Raw genomic sequence first — 21,463 nt, 5'->3', positions numbered from 1 at the left:
ACAGCTATAAAACAGTTCAAGTATCTGAAAGAAAACAACGTAAGAATTGAAATAAGTAAAAAGGAAAATTTACAGAGCATAGCACATTGCATGTGTCTCTAAATCTTAGCACAGGAAATTGCAAAGAGGTTAATTTCATGATGGGGATTAATCTAAATGCAAGCTCAAACAGTTGGCATGCAGCATTTTTACGTTCATCCTTCCATTTCATGTTAATGTAACATGCGGCATGCCCATTAACATGAAATGGAAGGATTACGATCGCAATGCAAATGCACACAGAGGACGAGAGGGCAGGGAAATTGCAGAAAAATTGAGAGAGAGTGCGCCATGAAATTGATTCAATGCTACATTTGTTTTTTCCTCAGTGAAGGGGGGAATGGGAAAAGCTAGCTCTAGTTCTGCTTTTCTGACTAGGCATTGCCATGTTCTTGAGGCAACAGAGTGCGGGGATGAAACAGACATGGTGGATAGGAGAGGGAGAGAGAAGAGGAGGCTATGATCGGTGGTGTGTTTTTTTTTTCAGATTTGGTATGATCGGTGGTTTAGTGTTTTATAAAACCGCACGCCAAACACACCATAAGGCCTAAACTCCTTTAGATTAAAACCAAGCTTGGGCTTGATGCAGAGCTTTTTTTGGTAGGATGGTATGGATTATCAAGTTGGCGATGGTATAGTTTAAAATTTCATTTTTTATTATTATTATTTTTTTTTTTTGTAATAATAAGCTACAAGAAAAAAGGAAAAAGAAACAAGACTAGGAGGTAGGTCATTCCAACTACATATAGGGATAGAAGAACAATTTCATTCTAATTCTTTAGAACAATGTTGAGAATTGAAAATAAGAAAAAAGAAAAATTGGATAGGCTGAAAAAGTTGTATATAGAGAGCATACCATTATAAAGGCAAATTTGCCTTAGTTTATTCTACACTGTTGCATAGGTAAGTATATTAATGAGGTTTAGAGTAATGCTATAAGTCTTCTTAAGGGATTCTTTATATCATCTTTATGTTCCTTAAGTGAAAAATCCTTATCATACACTCTAACACGCTATTTTTTTTTCTTCTTCTAATGGAATAACTATTATACGTACCAAATGTAACCTAAGTCAAATGTAGGTTTCGACTGACATTGTTGTAGTAGATTTTATTTGACGAAGTGGGGGTGCCCATATTAATGCACGAGTGGTTTCATATGCCTCGAAGGAGAGCATATGATTCATCCAAAGAAAAGAGATTTTAAATTGGGAAAACTTCACAAAACCTTCGTAAATTTACACGCGTTTGAAAATTACCTTTTTAATGCTTAAAAACTCTTAATTTAGAGTATCGAATTTTCAATGTTTGCAATGTATCCCCTTCTCTTACGATTTTTCATTAAAACTTGTCAAAAATTTCAAAATATCTCTTTTTTTTTAATAATTTTTTTTTTTTTTTTTTTAATGGCAAAGATTAAGGTGTAGGTATTTGCAAATCCTGTTAAATCCCTATCAACACCTATAACTTTGCAATTTTTTATTTTATCTTTTTTTTTTTTATAATGAAAAACATGGGTATTTTTAAATTTTTACCAAGATTTAATAGAAAATTCTGATGGAACGAGGAATTTTTGGTACTCTAAGGAGAAGTCAATAATCTGACGAAACAAGAAAACCGGAAGTGGAGACATATTCTATCCAATTTGAGCACCAATGTAGAACTAAATTGTTTATGAGAAATGCTATGTGTCAATATTTTTCCCATATATGGCCAATCTCATCTTACAAATCAATCATTAGATTTGTAAACTTATGTTGACCCCACATAAGTCAATGGTAGACCACACCAATCTAATTGTTGAGCTATTCAATTTGTAAGAGAATATATGTCAAATATGAAAAAAATTATTAACCCTAGCATTTATCATTATTTATCATAGACAAATTTTGGAAATTTCATCAGAATAAAAAGCATTGACACAGCGCACATAAACATATATATGATAGATCCTATCCCCCCTCCCTTTCGTCTATCTCCTCTTCTTTTCTTTAGATCAAGGTCATTAGAGTATTTACACTTTTACAGTAATCTCAGCAAATTTTAGCTATCAACTTTTACTATTTTATTTAAATATTATTATTATTATTATTATTTTTCGTCTTCCTCCAACAATCATATGTTTTTTTAAAGAAATCCAATGCACAAACAGAAAATGTGCACAAATGGAGCAAACCCAGAACAGATAGAACTCTTAATAGGGTTTCTCCAAATCCAATATAGTAAATAAATGAACCCACCAGTAAAAAAAACATTCAACCCATCCAGCTACTATATTTAACTAGACCCACAAAAAAATAAAATACAATAAAAAATCAACACCTAAAATACTATAAACATAACTAAATTTACCATAGTATATATATTGTCCAAAACTTTTATGCCTCCTCAAAAATAGATTTTTCCCTCTCAGCCAAACCATTCATAGATCGAGAGCTTAGAAACGAAATAGGAATAACAAAGAGGAGGAGAGAGGTGACAAGTAGTTTAATGGATTTTTATCCTTTTGATGACTAAAAGGTATTTTCTTGTGACATAAAGGTGAATCGGATAGCACCCATATTTGAGAATGTGTTTTATATACAATACACCTACTTATTTTTCAAAAGTTCAAACAGCTCATATTCGTGTAGCCACCCTCAATAGAGAGGAAATATTTATTCAACAATAGAAATATGAAGTTTAAATTTAGGATAAAGTCCACATATCTCCTCAAACTACTACCCAATTAACAATTTTCTCCTCAAACTTTCAATTGTAACAATGTTTCCTCAAAACCACCAAAACATTGTCAATGTCCCCCAAGGCTAACAAAAAGATAAAAATGTCCCTATATATTTCTCAATAAGTCAAAAATACTCTTATAAATTCAAAAAAATAATAATGATTTTTTTAAAAAAGAAAATTTTAATTTAAAAGGAACAATTTTTCTTTTTAAAAAAAAAAGTTCTATTTTTTAAACGAAAATTTTAATTTTTTTTAAAAGGAATTTTTTTTTTTTCAAACGGAAATTTTTATTTAAAAAAAAAAAAACTTTTTTTTTTTTTTTAATTTTGTTTTTGAAAACGAAAAATTTTATTTTCTTAAACGAAAATTGTTAATTTTTTTAAAAAAGAAATTTTTATTTAAAAAAGTTATAAAACAAAACAAAAATTTAAATTTTTATAACCAAAAAAGAAAAATGAAAACGAAATTTTTTAAATTTTTTTCTTATAAAAAGGATTTTTTTTTTTTTTAAAAAAAAAATTTTAAAATTTGCCACACTTTGGATTTTTTTTTTTTTCTTTTTTCTAGAAGTTTAGTATTTTTTTTTTTTTACTAAGGGTAGTTTCGTCATTGAGGGAACATTGACAATTTTTAGTAGTTTAGGAAAAACATTGTCACAATTGAAAATTTTGAAGGAAGATTATCAATTAGGTGGTAGTTTGAGGGAGGTATGTAGACTTACCCCTTAAATTTATGATTTGAGATGTTAATTAATGAATTTGTTTTGTAGTTTATGCTTCTGTTTTTTGACTTGACGTATCATGAAAACAAAAAAAATCCATGGGTTCAAAAGCGTCATAGCTTGCGTTAGCTAGGTGCAATGATCTACCAAAAGTCCGAAATATATAAAAGACAAACACATATTTAATTGTAATTGTTCTATGAAAAATGACAAAATGTCTCACTCTCGAGTGTATATCCAACCAAATAACATTTTTTTTTTCTTTTCTATGCATCCAAGCAAATCATTCAAGGAAAATGTTACATACACTTTAACATTTTTTCAAACGTTCATAATTTGACAACACTAAATATAAAATTTATAATAAATTACTATTAACTTTTAGATAAAATTGAAAGTGGTTGTAGGCACTCTCTTTGGTCATTTGGGGTGACTTTTGGCCATGGGGTGCTCAGATCACCCCCACCTGGCTGGTCATCACCAATTTTTTTTTTTTTTTTTAATGTAATTGTGAGTATTTTTTATTTTTTATTTTTTTTCAAAAAATATGGGATATTTTTAGAAAGTTGAGACAGAAAAATGCACATGAGCCATTTTCTGTCAAATTAGACAGAAATGGCTGACTCACATTACAAATTTTTAATATTTTCTTGGAGTACATTGCCAATTTTTAAATATTTGGGGTAAGGTAGCATGACTTAGTGGGCAGCAACGATGAACGACAATAAAGAACATATATATATAGATTTTGATTATATCAAAGAATCTACGAAATATTCTCTAAAACACTAGATACTCTATAGGTTTTGAAGGAAAAATAGAAGAACGCTCAACTCTGAGGCTTCTTATTGAACAAAATTCAATCATAAACAAGAACTGTGTTTTAAGGTCTATAAAGTATGTATTTATAGCCCCCAAACCCTAAACCTAATAAAAATACAAAACTAAATCGAAGTGAAACTCTATAGTGCCTGTTCGGTCGGTCACCCAAATAACTGAATTTAAAATACGTAAAACAACCCAAAACTAAGTAAAAACCGAAACATAACATATATAGGGCCATTTGGACAGCTTACGAACAGATATCTCGGGTTTTACTATGGTGACTTCCGGAAGAGGCCCATTCGGATTACTTGTGAACGGCCTACGAACGGAGGTCCTTTGGACCTAGTAAACATCGGAATTAGCAAACTCTTGTAACATAACTTTATAGATATTTGAGTTATCTTTCCAATGCCGCAAAGCTTGCTCAAATTCCAAAACTCAAAATATGGCATTTTTAGTAGGACTCGTCGGTGCGAATCATCGCTCTTTTTTATGGAATCCTTAACTTTCTAGTTTACATCATGAGGCTAAATTAAAAATGAGGTAAAACTTTAAGGGTACAGTGTATTCTCTCGCCTATACAGAAAAAAGTGTGTATCATTTGTTAAAACCTAAAAGTCAGCTGGTGTTCCTATATGGTCGGTTGACTGGTTGGTTTAATGCAACATATGCCGGATGATAGCAAACTTTGAGGTTTTGTTGTCTTGTGGGATGTACTTTGATGTGTTTTATGAGAAAACATTTTGAATAGAGTAATATTTCTAGACTGGGTGGTCAGTATAAGACTCTGGTTTTTCAAAGTTGGTGCAAGCCCCTTTTATAGAGTAATATTCTTTTGCTTTGGGATGGTCCTTTTTTTCCATTAGTCATTTTGTTTATTTGCCGCCAAGCTCGTTATCTATCAAATGGAAGCTATCAAAGATATATATAATTTGAACCAATCCACAATTATTACATAAATGGCATTTGTCATAAACAGCCGCATCTTAGGAAATGGCCATGTGTTCTATGTTGGACTTAGGATTGAACCAATTTGGCTACAAATTCTTCAATGTTTTTATCAGAAGTTCCACCCTCGTCAACAGCCTCTCTGGCCAACTTCCTCCACTTAAAGGCATTTTTCTTTATCTCTTTCCCTTTATCTCCCTCCATTATTTCCCTGATGCAATGTTCTGCTATTTCTCGCCGAACTATTCCTTCCTCATCAGTCGGAGCTTTTAGCCCCATCTTCCAAACATCCATAATATACTTTGCATTCGTGTTCTGGTCGGACCAATATGGAACTCCGACCATCGGCACCCCAAAGCTAAGGGCCTCCAAAGTAGAGTTCCACCCACAATGCGTCACAAAACATCCCACTGCCTCATGAGCTAAGACCTCCAGTTGAGAACACCAACGAACCACCAATCCCTTCTTGGACGTCTCCTCCACGAAGTTTTTGGGGAGCTTTACCTCCTCCGATTCCCTTACAACCCACAAGAAGCATCTATTGCTCATTCTCAATCCCCAAGCTATTTCTTCCATTTGTTCAACTTCAATAGGAGCCACACTCCCGAACGAAACATAAACAACCGAGCCCTTTGGCTGACCATTTAACAATTTCATGCAGGCATCGGTGTTTGGCTTGAAGATGTCAAAACCATAGTTTTTGTCATCTTCAAGTCGCTTGTCTAGGAACATTGATGGTATAGTTGGCCCTATTGTTCTCAACGGCCATATCTTTGCCATCCAATCCACCACCTACACATTAGTTCATCAATATCATCCATAAAAAAGAAAGGACAAAATTAATAGGGTGATTAATTACCTTTTGCTCCAACTCATAAAAAGTGTTGACAAAAACCCAGTCAGCTTTATCAATGTTGGAGAATTGATCCACAATCAAGTCAAGAACAGCCGGGTAAGATCCGAAATCGTAAACGAAAGACGGCATATCCTGAGGTCCAAGTGCTGGCGACCCGGGAAGCAAAATTTCAGCTTCCGAAAGAGGGACTTTCAGCACCCCTTTGTGTACATGGTAGTATATATTATCAACAGCACAAGATTGAGTGAAAATTGCAGCTCCGAGTAATCCAAACTTTTTAGCAACATCTAGAGCCCAAGGCAAGAAAGCATCGTAAACAATACAATCGACAGGGCAGCCTGAGTTAGAGAGTTTCTCAAGGAGCTCAGCCAGAGTTTGAGACCCGACTCGCCGGAAGCTATCCAAGTAGGCGTGGATGCTCTCTGCTTTTGCTCTCCCGCCGTCGTTGTAGCCATCAGAGATGGTCTCGAGAGCAATGGAGGTGGCTTCCGCTTTGTGAATGGTCTTGGAGATGAAGTGGGTGGTAACCACAGTGACTTTTACTCCTTTGTGCTCCAAACGCTTGGAGAATTCAAGCAGAGGATTAATGCGGCCTTGGGCTGGATAGGTTAAGACCAAACAATGTGCTCTGTACACATTCTTTTCCAACTCCATTTCTGCCTTCACAGATTTGAGATATCTCTCTCTCTCTCTCTCTCTTTATGTCCCTATTAATATTAAAATAGGTACAAGCTGTGGTGGTGGTGGTTGTTGGTTATGACTTGTTTTTCATAAGTCAAAGGTGGCTGCCATAAATCCTTGAAGGAGAAAAATTGGCATGCTATACTATTCTCTGGGAGATTGCCGAAAAATGAAGCAAAAGAGTAAACAATAGTAGTATCTTCTAGAAGACGTTAAAGGAATAGTAAAAGGTTGTTGTACCAACCAAGCGGTTGAAGGAATAGTGCATGGTTGTTGCACCAACCATGAACTTTTCATGTTACTCACCAACCCTTCTGCTCCTATATAAGGAGAGCTGTAGAAGAAAGGAAATTATCTCTGAATCCCTAAGAAGAGATCCCAAGGAAGAGCTTCTTCAATGTAAGGAAGAGAGAAGAGAGCTAGGGAGGGGAGGGGATGGACAAGAGAGTGAGTGTTTTGTCCTTAATTCAATTATCACTTGTATTGAGATGAGCATGTGAGGCTTTTCTCTGGGTAAAGTGTATTTTGGTGGTATGGGCATGTATTGTGAGTTGTAAAAATTTGCTCATAATGGAACTCTCTTGTTGGTGGACGTAGGCCAGGTTTTGGGCTGAACCACGTAAACTCTTTATGTACATGTGTGATTGATGTGTGTTCTTGTGTGTTTTCTTTTTAAACTTGTCTTTTGCATAAAGGGTTAGGAGAAATTGGTTGCCAATTTATTATCAATTTCCTAACAGTGGTTGTAAAAGAAAAAGCTTGCTAACAAAGCGTGGGACCTCAAGGCCTCAAGGCTAATGAAGTGAATTAGGTTTATAGCACAGAAAAGTTGTCTCTGCTGTTTATAGAAGTTTCCTCTGTCGATAAGGCTTGGGATCAATTAAGCATCACCACCGAATTGAAGATTCAATTAAGCCCAAATGAAGTAGAGCTGCTGAGACTCTTTGAACCAAGCTCACGGTGCTTGTTTTAATCCATAGAGTGTCTTGTTGATTTGCACACATGATCAAGATACATAGTATCCACGACGCCAGTAAGTTGTTCCATAACACCTGTTCTTTTTTGACGTGCAAAACACATCTTCAGTTATGTGACCATGAAGGAAAACATTGGATGCATCCAATTACTTGATTGGCCTAGAGAGAGAAGAATGGATATGGTAGCTGTTTCGATGATTGGACTAAAAGTCTGTGTAGTCAATGACATGGATCTCTCTGTTTTTCAACTGTACCATCTGGCTTTTGCTTCAACCAAAAAACCCACTTGTTTTTTATAATATTCCAGTGTGATGAGGTAGAACAGAGGGATCATCTACTGTTATCCAGTAGGGCTTAAGTTCACTTTCCATAGCATCAAACCAATTTGTAGTGAAGAATATTTGAGTTTGTCTCACATTGTTCATATACAAGAGCCTCTCTTTTTTTGGCTTGTATATATTAAGGCTTCCTATGTACTATTAAACTATTCAATAAAAGCATGATGTAGGGTATAGAGTTTTAGTGTATGAATGTAGACTATATGTTAAACCAACTTTAGGTTGGACACAGTTTGAGCAAAGGTGGTAAGTTCTCGGTGTAAGCATTGCTTGTACATTACTTTTAAAGGATGCTTGGTTGATTTTATGGAGTGATAGAGATGATAATCAGGAAAGTCTTTAGGTTTGTTTATGGAAAGGATAAAAAAAAAAAAAAAAAAAAAAAAAAAAAAAGAGCAATCCCGGAAAAAAAAGGGTGCAACAAACAAAATCGTAAGAGAATCTGTACAGAACCTAAAACACTTGTCCACCAATCTTTGGCATAGATTCTGATCAATATGTGTTAAATCACAATTTTTTTTCATAAGCTTAAGTTGATAAGAAGAAATAAAGTTAATCACTTAATTATTAAGTTGATAAGAAGAAATGTACAATACACCTACGTATTTTTCAAAAGTTCAAACGGCTCATATTCGTATAGCTACCCTCAACAGAGAGGACATATTTATTCAACAATATAAATTTGAAGTTTAAATTTAGGAAAAAGTCTACACATCTTCTCAAACTACTACACAATTGACAATTTTTTCCTCAAACTTTCAATTGTGACAATGTTCCTTCAAAATCACCAAAAGATTGTCAATGTCCCCCAAGGCTAACAAAAAAATAAAAATGTCCCTATATATTTCTCAATAAGTCAAAAATACCCTTATAAATTCAAAATAATAATAATAATTTTTTTTAAATGAAAATTTTAATTTAAAAGGAACGATTTTTTTTTTTTTAAAAAAAAAAAAAATAGTTCTATTTTTTAAACGAAAATTTTAATTTTTTTTTTCAAACGGAAATTTTTATTTAAAAAAAAAAAAACATTTTTTTTTAAAAAAAAAAAAATTTGTTTTCGAAAATAAAAAAATTTTATTTTCTTAAACGAAAATTGTTAATTTTTTTAAAAAGAAATTTTTATTTAAAAAAGTTATAAAACAAAACAAAAATTTTCAATTTTTATAACAAAGAAAAAATGAAATCGAAATTTTTTAATTTTTTTTTCTTATAAAAAGGATTTTTTTTTTTTTAATTTAAAATTTGCCACACTTTGGATTTTTTTTTTTTTTTTTTATTAGGTTTTTTCTAGAAGTTTATTATTTATTTTTTTTTTTTACTAAGGGTAATTTTGTTATTAGGGGAACATTGACAATTTTTAGTTGTTTAAAGAGGACATTGTCATAATTAAAAGTTTGAAAAGAAGATTATTAATTGAGTAGTAGTTTGAGGGGGTATGTAGACTTTTCCCTTAAATTTATAATTTGAGATGTTAATTAATGAATTTGTTTTGTAGTTTATGCTTCTTTTTTTGACTTGACGTACCATGCAAACAAAAAAATCTATGGGTCCAAAAGCGTCATGGCTTGCGTTAGCTAGGTGCAATGATTTGCTACCAAAATATATAAAAGAGAAACAAATATTTAATTGTAATTGTTCTATGAAAAATGACAAAATGTCTCAGTCTCGAGTACGTATATCCAACCAAATAACCTTTTTTTTTTTTTTTTTTTTTAATTTTTCCAGTGCACCCAAGCATATCATTATAAAAATAAAAAAATAAAAAATAAAAAAAAAAATTTACGTACACTTTTACATGTTCAAACTTCATAATTTGACATAACACTAAAAAGACTATTAAAATTTAAATAAATTACTATTAATAATAATTTTTATTGTCACATAAAAATATATAAAGAAAAAAGTGATAGATTTTAGAAGAATAAATTCTCTTATTTTACAATATATTTTCGGCTTACAGAAAGTCTATTATGTATAGATTTAAGAAGATGGAGCACATCCCTTGAAATTTGAATCAAGGTTCAAATCATGTATAATCAGCCTTTTTAACTTATGAGATTACTACACAATAAATCCAAATTTTTTAGATGCGTTCATTTATCAAAAAGTGAGTAACGAAATTTGTCAAAACCTAAAAGTCAGCTGGTGTTCCTATATGGTCGGTTGACTGGTTGGTTTAATGCAACACATGCCCGATGATGGCAACTTTGATGTTTTGTTGTCTTGTGGGATCTAGTTTGATGTGTTTTATGAGAAAGCATTTTTGTTAGGTTAAGAATAACATGAGTAAATGTATAAAAGCTCATAAAAGCCAAAGACAAATTTTATAACTTTCTAAAACCCAATAAGTACATTGACAAGCACGAAAAGCATATGGACTATTTTTTGATTTAACCCTTTAAATAATTATATTCACTTGCCAAAACCTTCCTCGTGTAAGTTTAGTCGGAAAGAAAAGGAGAGAAGGTTCCTCACAACTCATGTAAAAGTTATAGCTTTGTGAGGAAAAGGACGAGGAGAAAACAACTACAGAAATTTGCATTGAGGCTAGTGGCTTTGAATGGGTTTGCATTGCAAAAGGGCTTCCTTGCAAATTAGTAAAATACTGTGGAAGAAAGCTTTGAAAGTCAAAAATTAGTAGCTCATAATTATTGGATGTAGATTCATTGCATTTCATCTTTGTTTGGGTTGAGGAGAGAAGCAACAAGGAGTTAAATAAGAGTAAATTAATATACATATTAGGACTCTCTTTCTAACTCAAAAATCTAAGCTAATAGAATTGAGTCTACTTATGTATATTAAGTATTATTGTGTTTTTTTTTTTTTTTTTTAATATTTCTTCAATGTGAGATACAAATCTCACAAGTGTATATACAACAGTTTGTAAATTTCAATCATTGGAAAATCGAAATCCTAGTATTCTTTCCTTAGTTCTCCATTTCTACTTTTTAATTTTTTAATTTTTTTGTTATTCTATGAATAAGAACTTTATTAACAACCAAACACAATAGAGAAACACTTCAGCAAAGCTGAAACACCAGAGAAACTGCAGACACTTCCAACAAAAAAAAAAAAAAGCCAACAACAAATAGGAAAAAAATCAACAACAGAGACTAATTAAACTATAAGAGAATATCTAGCTAGCCGAATAGGCAAATGATTCATAATAGCTAAATTTGACTATTATGAGCTATTTTCTACATTGGACAGAGTAGCTACCTTAACATTTTTCCGTAGTGTGAACAATAAACATGCTCTTCTGCCTATTTACTATTCACACTACAAAAGTTTTTTTTTAAAAAAAAAATAATTCTCTCTTTTTCTTTTTTTCTTTTTTCATTATCTCTCCTCCCTTTTCTTTCACATTTTTAACCACACAAAAAGAATATTTAAAGAAAATAGAGAGTAAAATAAAAAATTTATTGAAGTGTGTATATTGAACAAGAAGTAACTAAGATATATATAATTTGAACCAATCCACAATTATTACATGAACGGCATTTGTCATAAACAGCAGCAACTTCGGAAATGGATGTGTTCTATGTTGGACTTAGGAATGAACCAATTTCGCTACAAATTCTTCAATGTTTTTGTCAGAACTTCCACCCTCGTCAACAGCCTCTTTGGCCAATTTCCTCCATTTTAAAGCATTTTTCTTTATCTCTTCCGCTCTCTCTCCCTCCATTATTTCCCTGATGCAATGTTCAAGAGCTTCCCTCCTGACTAACCCTTTCTCATCAGCCGGAGCTTTTAGTCCCATCTTCCAAACATCCATAATATACTTTGCATTCGTGCTTTGGTCTGTCCATTGTGGCACTGCAACCATCGGAACACCAAAACTGAGGGCCTCCAACGTAGAATTCCATCCACAATATTGTGTAACAAAGCATCCCACGGCCTCGTGAGTTAAAACCTGTTAAAATATAAATTAAATGATTAAATTCATTAATTTCTATTATTAGAGCAAAGGTCTTAGTGTTAACCCCATCTCCATCATTCACCGCTCATTACAATTAAAATGTGTTAGAATATAAATTAAATAATTAAATTCATTTATTTTTTATCAGTTTGTTAAGCTTTTAAGATAAGTAGTGATTTAAACAAACCTCTAGCTGAGGACACCAATGAACTATCAATCCCTTCTCGGACGTCTCCTCCACAAAAGTTTTGGGGAGCTTTGACTCTTCTAATGCCCTCACCACCCACAAGAAGCTCATGTTGCTCATTTTCAATCCCCAAGCTAGTTCTTCCATTTGCTCAACTTGAAGTTCGGCAAAACTCCCAAAAGAAACATAAACAACCGACCCCTTTGGACGATCATTTAACCATTTCATGCAAGCATCGGTGTTGGGCTTGAAGATGCTCAAACCATACTCTTTGTCATTTTCAAGTCGCTTGTCTAGGAACATAGATGGTATAGTTGGTCCTATTGTCCTCAATGGCCATATCTTTCCCATCCAATCCACCACCTACAAAAGAATCAAAATCAAGCAATATAATTAAGCTTTTCAAAAGAAAAAGAAAAAGAAGTGGAGGAAACTAATAAACACAAGTCCTTACCTCTTGCTCCAATTCATAAAACGTGTTGACAAGGACCCAATCAGCTTTATCAACGTTGGAGAATTGACCCACCAAGATGTCATAGTAAGCCGGGTAGGATCCAAAATCATAAATGAAGGAAGGCAAATCCTGAGGTTTGAGTGGTGGCGACCCAGGAAGCAAAATTTCAGTCTCTGAGAGAGGGAGTTTCAGTACTCCTTTGTGGACATGGTAGTATATATTATCAACAACACAAGATTGAGTGAAAAACACAGCCCCGAGTAAGCCAAACGTTTTGGCTACGTCTAGACCCCAAGACAAGAAAGGATCATAAACAACACAATCAACAGGGCAGCCTGAGCTAGAAAGCTTCTCAATAAGCTCAGTCAAAGTTTGAAACCCGACTCGCCGGAAACGCTCCAAATAGGCGTGGACGCTCTCTGCTTGTGTTAACCCGCCTTCATCATAGCCGTCAGAGATTGTCTCGAGAGCAATGGAGGTGGCTTCTTTTTGGATGGTGTTGGACATGGATTTGGTAATAACCACTGTAACTTTTACCCCTTTGTGCTCCAAACGCTTAGAGAATTGCATCATGGGATTAATATGGCCTTGTGCTGGAAATGGTAAGACCAAACAATGAGGTCTGTAGACATTCTTTTCCATCTCGAAATATTCCTGCTTTTACAACTTCAAGATGTCTCTCTCTCTCTGTATGTGTTTGAGTACCTTCTGATATATAAATGAGAACATGAAGTGAACAATTTGTATACGAAATTCTGCGGTGTCCTTAATTATCAAATAAGATGAATCTCGAATTCTGTGGTGTGTGTTGCTTTATTATAAGAATGCTTTAAAAGTTGTTTCAAGTCCTTTTCACCTTTTCATGTTATATACTCCGGCATATGCTATAGCTTATATATTATTATCTATGGCCTAAATTACAAATCATTACATGTGGTATAAAAAATAACTCAGAAGTTCTCGGGGTAAGCCAAAATAACAATTTTTTTTACTTCCTGAAATCAATTTCCCATAAATAACTTAACAAAATTCATTACTTTACCACGTCATACCCAATAAAAACGTGACATCTGTTATTATTAATTTTTTACTTTCAAAAATAACAATTAGGATTTTTTTTTTTTTTTTTTTTTACATCCCGCTAAGATTACACATCAGCCTCACTACATGTCAAATTTTCGCAAAATGCTCCTAAATCGTGGCGAGAAAAATGAAAATAAGGGAGGGTTATGCACGGAGTAATATTTTGAGAGTAGAAGAGATTTGATTAATTTACTGTAACAGTATAACGTGGAGTGATGACAGATGTGTAATCTTAGTTGGTGTCCTAAAATAATGTGAAAAATCCTAGTTGTCAATTTTTAAAGTTATAAATTAATAATAACATGTGTCACATTTCTATTGGATATGACGTGACAAAGTAACAGATTATGTTAAGTTGCTTAATGAAAATTGATTCATGAAGCAAATTGTTAATTATTTTGGCTTACCCTGAGGACCTATAAATTATTATTTTTATCACATAGAGTAATTTGTAATTTATTTGTAATTTATGTCAATTATAAGAACTTATAAATTATTTTTTATACCACATGAAATGATGTATAATTTAGGCTAAACCAATTTTGCCTTTATCACTAAAAATATTGAAAATATTACTTAAAAAATAAAAATGAAATAAAAATAGTAAAATATATGTTATTAAGACATGTTACACATGCATTATTCTCTCGAGCATCTATTTTTACAAATCTAATTAATGAATTTATCATTAGATTTTTAAACTCATGTGAATTTCATACAAATTTTAATGGTGGATTCATTTTTTACTATATGAAAATTGGTAAAACATCAGATGAAAAATAAATTTTTTATCATCTCTTTATGTTACATCGCGATCAAGTACTCCAGTCGAACAAACAGAAATTTACGACATTATACTTTGTCAGAAAAAATATATAGCTTTGTCAGAAAAAAATAAAAAATAAAAAACAAAAAAAGACAAAAGGAGAAAAGGAGAAAAGAGCTAAAAGTCGTAGGAAATCATTCATCGGAGTTTCATTCATTGGACCGAAGATTGCATATTAGATAAGGCGGCTAGAAAATACATTTCAACCACTGAATTTCTTTCTTTTTTTATAGATTGCATATTAGATAAGGTAGCTAGAAAATACATTTCAACCACTGATTTTTTTTTTTTTTCTTTTTTTCTGGACTTAATCGTTGGAATTTAATTAAGGGCCTATTTAGAATTGCGTTTGAGGGGTCTAAAAGTACTTTTAACGTTAAAATAGTCTGTTTGAAGAAAAAAGTATTTGTTTGGTAAAAAGAAATTAAAAGCACTTTTAAGGGATCTAAAAAGTCTAAAAATTGCTAAAAAACACTTTTGACAAAAGCTTAAAAATGAAGTTTTTGCTCAAAAGCTAACTTAAAAGCTATATTTCTCAAACGCAATCCCAAATAGACTTTAAGTCTTAATATGTAGCCTTCTGATGCAGCCCGACTTGGTGGGTGAGCTGCAGCAAATAACAACAAGAAAAGAACATATAAACAATTCTAGATCTAGATTCTATCGAATATCTAAGAATTCTTCTAAAAACAATAGAGTATATCTAAAGTTTAAAGGAAAAAATAATAATAATTCAACTATGAGTATTCTCATTAATAAAACTCAATAATAAACATAAACTGACTTTTGTGGAGGCTATAAGTATGTATTTATAGACCCCTAAAGCCCTAAATCTAATAAAATACGAAATAAAGGCTTCTAAAACCCTAAACCTAATAAAACATGAAATAAAAGAGGTTTAAATAAAATAAAGCTACGGCGGCCTGTCCGGACTGGACTTATGGCCATCTGGACAGCCACGACTTAAAACCATAAAAAACAGTGAAATAACATAAGCATCTAGACTTGCGGTAGATGAGCTCCAGACAAAGACTCTCGGGTTGAGCTCGTCCGGATGGGCTGCAAACAAGATTGCAGACGAGGCATTCCGATCTATATCACCTTCAATCTCTTTTTCTTTTTAGAGTATTATGATGGACTATACTTATTTAGATGGATATGTATATTGTAAGTTGTAACATTACCCCTTCCTCCGTAGTTAGTAGTTCTGGTCTCACTTGCGTAAAGAGCAGTGTTGCATTACAGTATATTATATAGTTGTACTCGAAAAAACGTCTTTATTGACAATCCAAAATCGTTGTTAATATTGTTGAAAGTGGTAGCTCTAGCGACAACTCAAAATGTGGTTACTAATTATATGATCAATAGCAAGGACATTTTGCGTCATTGCTAATGGTATCATGACATCATCGCTAATTATAGGACCATTGGTGATGACTCAAATGTGATCACTAATGAAAAAAAAGTGCCAAATGCATTTCTTCTTTTTTGCAATTAATTTCCATTTTAATTTTTTGATATCAATTATTTCTTTGTGGCTTCAGCAGCTGAGAAATGGAAACGGAATTCTATTCATAAAAGATAATCAAATACATATATAAAGTCACACGGCTTGCTTACACACGAAGGGATATACAAAGAGGAAAAAAAAAACTCAAAAACAAACACAATCACACTTGATTTATATCAAATCTGAATTAAAAAAAAAAATTAATTAATTAATTTTTTTTTAAAAAAACAAAATTGAAAGATAACCTTCCAAAGAGGAGAATCCACCCCAAAGAGAGGTGCGGGCGGCCTGCCCATCTGAGATGGCGCACAGCCACCCCATGGGTGGCTGGGGTGGCGCGCGGCCACTCCCACCAGATTTGGGGGTGGCGCGAGGCACCCTTAGACCATAGGGGTGAATGCGCCACTACTCCCACCAAATTTGGCCTAGGGGTGGCAGCGCGCCATCCCAGATGGGCAATATATTTATTGGCACTTTGTTGAAACACCCACACGTGAGGGTAAAATGAGATAATATTGTTGGTGTTTGTCAAAGCGCCAACCGGCATAAGTATTATCGGCGTTTGTTGGAGTGCCGGTAAATAGTTTCAAATACGATGCCATTTCGCTCATACCCTAATAAGCTCTCTAATGCCTTCACGAACCTTCCATTTTCTGCCACCCCCTCTTTCTTTCGATCTCTCCCTCCAGATTCCTTCTCTCTCTCTTGCTCCTCTCTCCCTCTCTCTTTCTTGCATTGCGATGGGAAGATGACGCATTGAAGGTACATCACTCTATCTCTTTCCCTCGTACGCATCTTTCTCTTTCCCTCTTGTCACTATGGTTTTGGTTTCTATTTGATCAAATGTACAACAATTTCTGGGATTCTTACGGCTCTTTTCCTAAACACAGTAGTTGATTCTTAGGATAACTTTTGAGGAGACATTGACAATTTTTTTAAATTTTTTATTCTTGAATAAATTTTCATTCAAACACACTAGTAAGAAAGTTGGAAGTCAGTTCTTTACATCAAACAACAAAAAACCAAACTCAAATCAAACAATTACAAATGATCTCCTACCAAAAAATCACAAGCTAAAAAAATACTACCACTCATCCAAGAAAAAAAAGAGCTTCGTCACCCATTTTGAACCAAGATACTCAAAGGAATGCTCCAATTCTCACAAATCTTGACATTTTCAAAAGTATGTTTGAAATTTCATTTGCCATTTCCCATGATTTTTGAATTACTCGCCCAACAAATAAACTGTAATGTTTGCTCCTCAGAATTCACCATATTACAAAATTTAATACTATTCTAATGCTTCCATATATAATACACAGTTGCCCCAAAAGACAATTTTTTTTTTTTTTTTTTTTGTAGTTATAGAGAATATTGTCACAATTAAAAGTTTTCAAAATTTAATACTATTTCAGTGCTTTCATATGTAATACACAGTTGCTCCAAAAGACAATTTTTGTTTATAGTTATAGAGAATATTGTCACAATTAAAAGTTTTAAAAGAGAACATTATCAATTATATGATAATTTGAAGAAAACTTGTAATTTTTTCTCAAAATTATTTAATTGTAATTGTCTATATATGAAAAATGCATGACTCACGAGTATATCCAAGCAAATGACCTAAGAGTCAGCTCTTACTAATTCCAACATGCCATATATGGAAGCAACTTTTTATTGTCTTTTGGGTTCCCCAATGTGATATTGTAATTGACACATCTCTTTCATATATGCATTTTTTGTCCATTTTCCCCACTTCTTCTAGTTCCCCATGTCACATGTGTCATCTACCAAAAGGCTAATAATAACCAATCCATGCCAATCAATTATTCAATAAGGCTAGGAGACCTAGCAAGAAATATGATTCTCTCCAGTCTATTTTAGACTAGAGAATATTCAGTTTATGGTTAAGATTTCTTTTTAGAAATCCTAAAGTCACAAATAGGACACTTGTCCACTAACTAAAAATAATAATAAAATATTATTTTAAATTTAAATAAAAATAAAAAACAAAATAATAAAATATTAAGGAGTGGCCGAACAAAGAACCCCAGAGGAGGTCCGGGTGGCCTGGTTACTCTATGGCTCTTGGGGTGGTCCCAACACCTAATAACCAAATCTAAAAAAAAAAAATTTGTTTGGCCATTGGGGTGGTAAGCGACCCCCAAGCCTCTGGGGGTGGTCTGTCCACTAGTGGCCGAAGCCAGAGCCACCCCTAGGCCCAACAGGAGTGGTCTGGCCACCCCTAAGAGCCAAACAAATTATTTTTATTTTTAGATTTGGCCTTTGGGGGTGGCCGAAGCCAACCCAACCCCAAAATGGGGTGGTTCGGCCACCCATTGTCCTTAATATTTTATTATTTTGTTTTTTATTTTTATTTAAATCTAAAATAATATTTTATTATTATTTTTAGTTAGTGGACAGGTGTTCTATTTGTGGTTTTAGGATTTCCAAGAAAAAATCTTAGCCATGAATTGAATATTCTCAAGTCCATTTTGAATTGGAGAGGATTCTATTCCCCCTAGCAAAAGCTGAGCTGAATAAGAAAATTCAAAAGTTTGAGAATTTGTTCAAGTTTTTTATTCATTGCAGAGTCATTACATAATGGCACATTACAAGATCAATTTATTACATAACAATTCAGACTGGACGAAGACAGCTGCAACTTTGGAAACAGACATGAATTTCTGTCTAGGAATTAAGAGTATTGGACCAATTTAGCGACAAATTCTTCAATGTTTTTATCAGAACTTCCACCCTCGTCAACAGCCTCTTTGGCCAACTTCCTCCACTTAAAGGCATTTTTCTTTATCTCTTTCCCTCTATCTCCCTCCATTATTTCCCTGATGCAATGTTCTACTACTTCTCGCCGGGCTATTCCTTCCTCATCAGCCGGAGCTTTCAATCCCATCTTCCAAACATCCATAATATACTTTGCATTCGTGTTCTGGTCGGACCAATATGGGACTCCAACCATCGGCACCCCGAAGCTAAGGGCTTCCAAAGTAGAGTTCCACCCACAATGTGTCACAAAGCATCCTACTGCCTCGTGAGCCAAGACCTCTAGTTGAGGACACCAATGAACCACCAATCCCTTCTCAGACGTCTCCTCCACGAAGTTTTTGGGGAGCTTTACCTCCTCCGATTCCCTTACAACCCACAAGAAGCATCTATTGCTCATTCTCAATCCCCAAGCTATTTCTTCCATTTGTTCAACTTCAATAGGAGCCACACTCCCGAACGAAACATAAACAACCGAGCCCTTTGGCTGTCCATTTAACAATTTCATGCAGGCATCGGTGTTTGGCTTGAAGATGTCAAAACCATAGTTTTTGTCATCTTCAAGTCGCTTGTCTAGGAACATTGACGGTATAGTTGGCCCTATTGTTCTCAACGGCCATATCTTTGCCATCCAATCCACCACCTACACATTAGTTCATCAATATCATCCATAAAAAGGAAAAGGACAAAATTAATAGGGTGATTAAGTACCTTTTGCTCCAACTCATAAAAAGTGTTGACAAAAACCCAGTCAGCTTTATCAATGTTGGAGAATTGATCCACAATCATGTCAAAAAAAGCCGGGTAAGATCCGAAAAACGGCATATCCTGAGGTCCAAGTGCTGGCGACCCGGGAAGCAAAACTTCAGCCTCCGAAAAAGGGACTTTCAGCACCCCTTTGTGTACATGGTAGAATATATTATCAACAACACAAGATTGAGTGAAAATTGCAGCTCCGAGTAACCCAAACTTTTTAGCAACATCTAGAGCCCAAGGCAAGAAAGCATCGTAAACAATACAATCGACAGGGCAGCCTGAGGTTGAGAGTTTCTCAAGGAGCTCACCCAGAGTTTGCGACCCGATTCGCCGAAGGCTCTCCAAATAGGCTTTGATACTCTCTGCTTGCGCTCTCCCGCCTTCATCATAGCCGTCAGAGATGGTTTCGAGGGCAATGGAGGTGGTGGCTTCTTTGTGAATGGTCTTGGAGATGAAGTGGGTGGTAACCAGAGTAACTTTTACTCCTTTGTGCTCCAAACGCTTGGAGAATTCGAGGAGAGGATTAATGTGGCCTTGGGTTGGATAGGTCAAGGCCAAACAATGTGCTCTGTACGCATTCTTTTCCGACTCCATTTCTGCCTGCACAGATATTTTGAGATCTCTCTCTCTCTCTCTTTCTCTTTGTCTCTGTTGTGTGTTATAATTACTATTAAAATAGGTACAAGTGTGGTGGTGGTTGTGAAAGAAAAAGCTTGCTGATAACGCGTGGGACCTCAAGGCCTCAAGGGTAATAGTCTCAGTGATAGCTCTGCACAGAAAAGTTCTGTGTCGATAAGGCTTGGGATCAATTAAGCATCACCAACGAATTTGGTTGGTTTCTTCCCTGATTTGCAAGGGTTGTGTAGGGCACAGCTCCAAGAATCTGCGGCCTTTTATTTCATGTTTTTGCCTCTCTATGCGTTAAACAGTGTTTCTCAAACATTAGTAAAACGTTACGCGGTGCGTCTTCAACCTACCTTTCATCGTTTTCAACTTTAGTCTCACCGTATGTAAAACCTAATTTTCAACGGGTGACCAAAAAATTAAATCAATCAATCAATCAAGTCCGCGAGTTGTGAATCTTGGTCCAATTCGAAAAATCCTATAAAATAGTAAGGAAAATTTTTTAGAGCTAGGGGGGGGGGCATTTGACCCCTCCCTCGACCCCGAGTCTATGAAACCGAGCTCATGGTGCTTATTTTAATCCATAGAGTGCCTTGTTGATTTTGCACACATGATCAGGATACATAGTATCCACAAAGTCACTAGGTTGTTCCATAAACACTTCTTTCTTCTTTTCTGAAGTGCATAAACATCTATTCAGTTAAGTGATCATGAAAGAAAATATTAAATACATCCAATTGCTTATGTGTAATGAATTCCTAGAGAGAGAAGAATGCAAATGGTAGCTGTTTTGATGATTGGACTAGAAGTCTTTGTGTAGTCAATGACTTCTCTCTGTTTCAACTGTGCGGTCTGGCTTTTGCTCCAACCAAAAAACTCGCTTGTTTTTTATAATGTTCCAATGTGATGGTCTAGAACAGAGGAATCATGTACCATTATATATCCAGAAGGGCTTGAAGTTCACTTTGCATAGCAGCAAACGAATTTGGATTGTGTTACTCGACGAATATATCCAACCAAATGACCCAAGTGATCACCTCGTATTCCTATATGGTGTCCGTTGACTGGATGATTAATGCTTGTTAAATTTTTGTTTGTTAATGCTTTGTAAATTTTTTTATTAGAAAATCCGTAATTTTCAAATTACTCATTTTTTGTCCTTTTTTCCATCCAAATATTTAATAGAAATGTTGTCAGGCTTCTAGCTTGCG

General features: G+C 34.1%; 3 protein-coding genes across 3 annotated transcripts; all 3 read right to left on the bottom strand.

The window, feature by feature from the left end:
• Positions 1-5,212: 5,212 nt before the first annotated feature.
• LOC132167170 (mogroside IE synthase-like) lies at positions 5,213-6,773 on the bottom strand. The gene is made up of 2 exons (XM_059578074.1): positions 6,117-6,773; positions 5,213-6,049 (listed from the first exon to the last, which is right to left on the bottom strand). Exons 1-2 carry the CDS (start codon positions 6,765-6,767, stop codon positions 5,327-5,329), a joined length of 1,374 nt encoding a protein of 457 aa, XP_059434057.1. The 5' UTR covers positions 6,768-6,773; the 3' UTR covers positions 5,213-5,326.
• Positions 6,774-11,511: 4,738 nt separating this feature from the next.
• LOC132181461 (mogroside IE synthase-like) lies at positions 11,512-13,411 on the bottom strand. Its single transcript, XM_059594698.1, has 3 exons — positions 12,673-13,411; positions 12,219-12,581; positions 11,512-12,025 (listed from the first exon to the last, which is right to left on the bottom strand). Exons 1-3 carry the CDS (start codon positions 13,312-13,314, stop codon positions 11,663-11,665), a joined length of 1,368 nt encoding a protein of 455 aa, XP_059450681.1. The 5' UTR covers positions 13,315-13,411; the 3' UTR covers positions 11,512-11,662.
• A 5,262-nt stretch (positions 13,412-18,673) lies between these two features.
• LOC132166158 (UDP-glycosyltransferase 74F2-like) lies at positions 18,674-20,353 on the bottom strand. The gene is made up of 2 exons (XM_059576935.1): positions 19,584-20,353; positions 18,674-19,515 (listed from the first exon to the last, which is right to left on the bottom strand). Exons 1-2 carry the CDS (start codon positions 20,220-20,222, stop codon positions 18,790-18,792), a joined length of 1,365 nt encoding a protein of 454 aa, XP_059432918.1. The 5' UTR covers positions 20,223-20,353; the 3' UTR covers positions 18,674-18,789.
• Positions 20,354-21,463: the final 1,110 nt, after the last annotated feature.

Source organism: Corylus avellana, chromosome ca1 (genome assembly GCF_901000735.1).
Source record: "Corylus avellana chromosome ca1, CavTom2PMs-1.0".
NCBI lineage: Eukaryota > Viridiplantae > Streptophyta > Magnoliopsida > Fagales > Betulaceae > Corylus > Corylus avellana.
The sequence above is the reverse complement of the archived record's forward strand: the minus strand, read 5'-3'. Positions and strand labels throughout refer to the sequence as shown.

What these genes read in the sequence shown, in the direction of transcription:
- LOC132166158 (XM_059576935.1), bottom strand. Translation starts at nt 20,222, where the DNA reads ATGGAGTCGGAAAAGAATGCGTACAGAGCACATTGTTTGGCCTTGACC. An exon ending in TTTATGAGTTGGAGCAAAAG is followed by an intron (nt 19,516 to 19,583) that starts GTACTTAATCAC and finishes ACTAATGTGTAG; the next exon opens with GTGGTGGATTGGATGGCAAA.
- LOC132167170 (XM_059578074.1), bottom strand. Translation starts at nt 6,767, where the DNA reads ATGGAGTTGGAAAAGAATGTGTACAGAGCACATTGTTTGGTCTTAACC. An exon ending in TTTATGAGTTGGAGCAAAAG is followed by an intron (nt 6,050 to 6,116) that starts GTAATTAATCAC and finishes ACTAATGTGTAG; the next exon opens with GTGGTGGATTGGATGGCAAA.
- LOC132181461 (XM_059594698.1), bottom strand. Translation starts at nt 13,314, where the DNA reads ATGGAAAAGAATGTCTACAGACCTCATTGTTTGGTCTTACCATTTCCA. An exon ending in TTTATGAATTGGAGCAAGAG is followed by an intron (nt 12,582 to 12,672) that starts GTAAGGACTTGT and finishes ATTCTTTTGTAG; the next exon opens with GTGGTGGATTGGATGGGAAA. An exon ending in ATTGGTGTCCTCAGCTAGAG is followed by an intron (nt 12,026 to 12,218) that starts GTTTGTTTAAAT and finishes ATATTTTAACAG; the next exon opens with GTTTTAACTCACGAGGCCGT.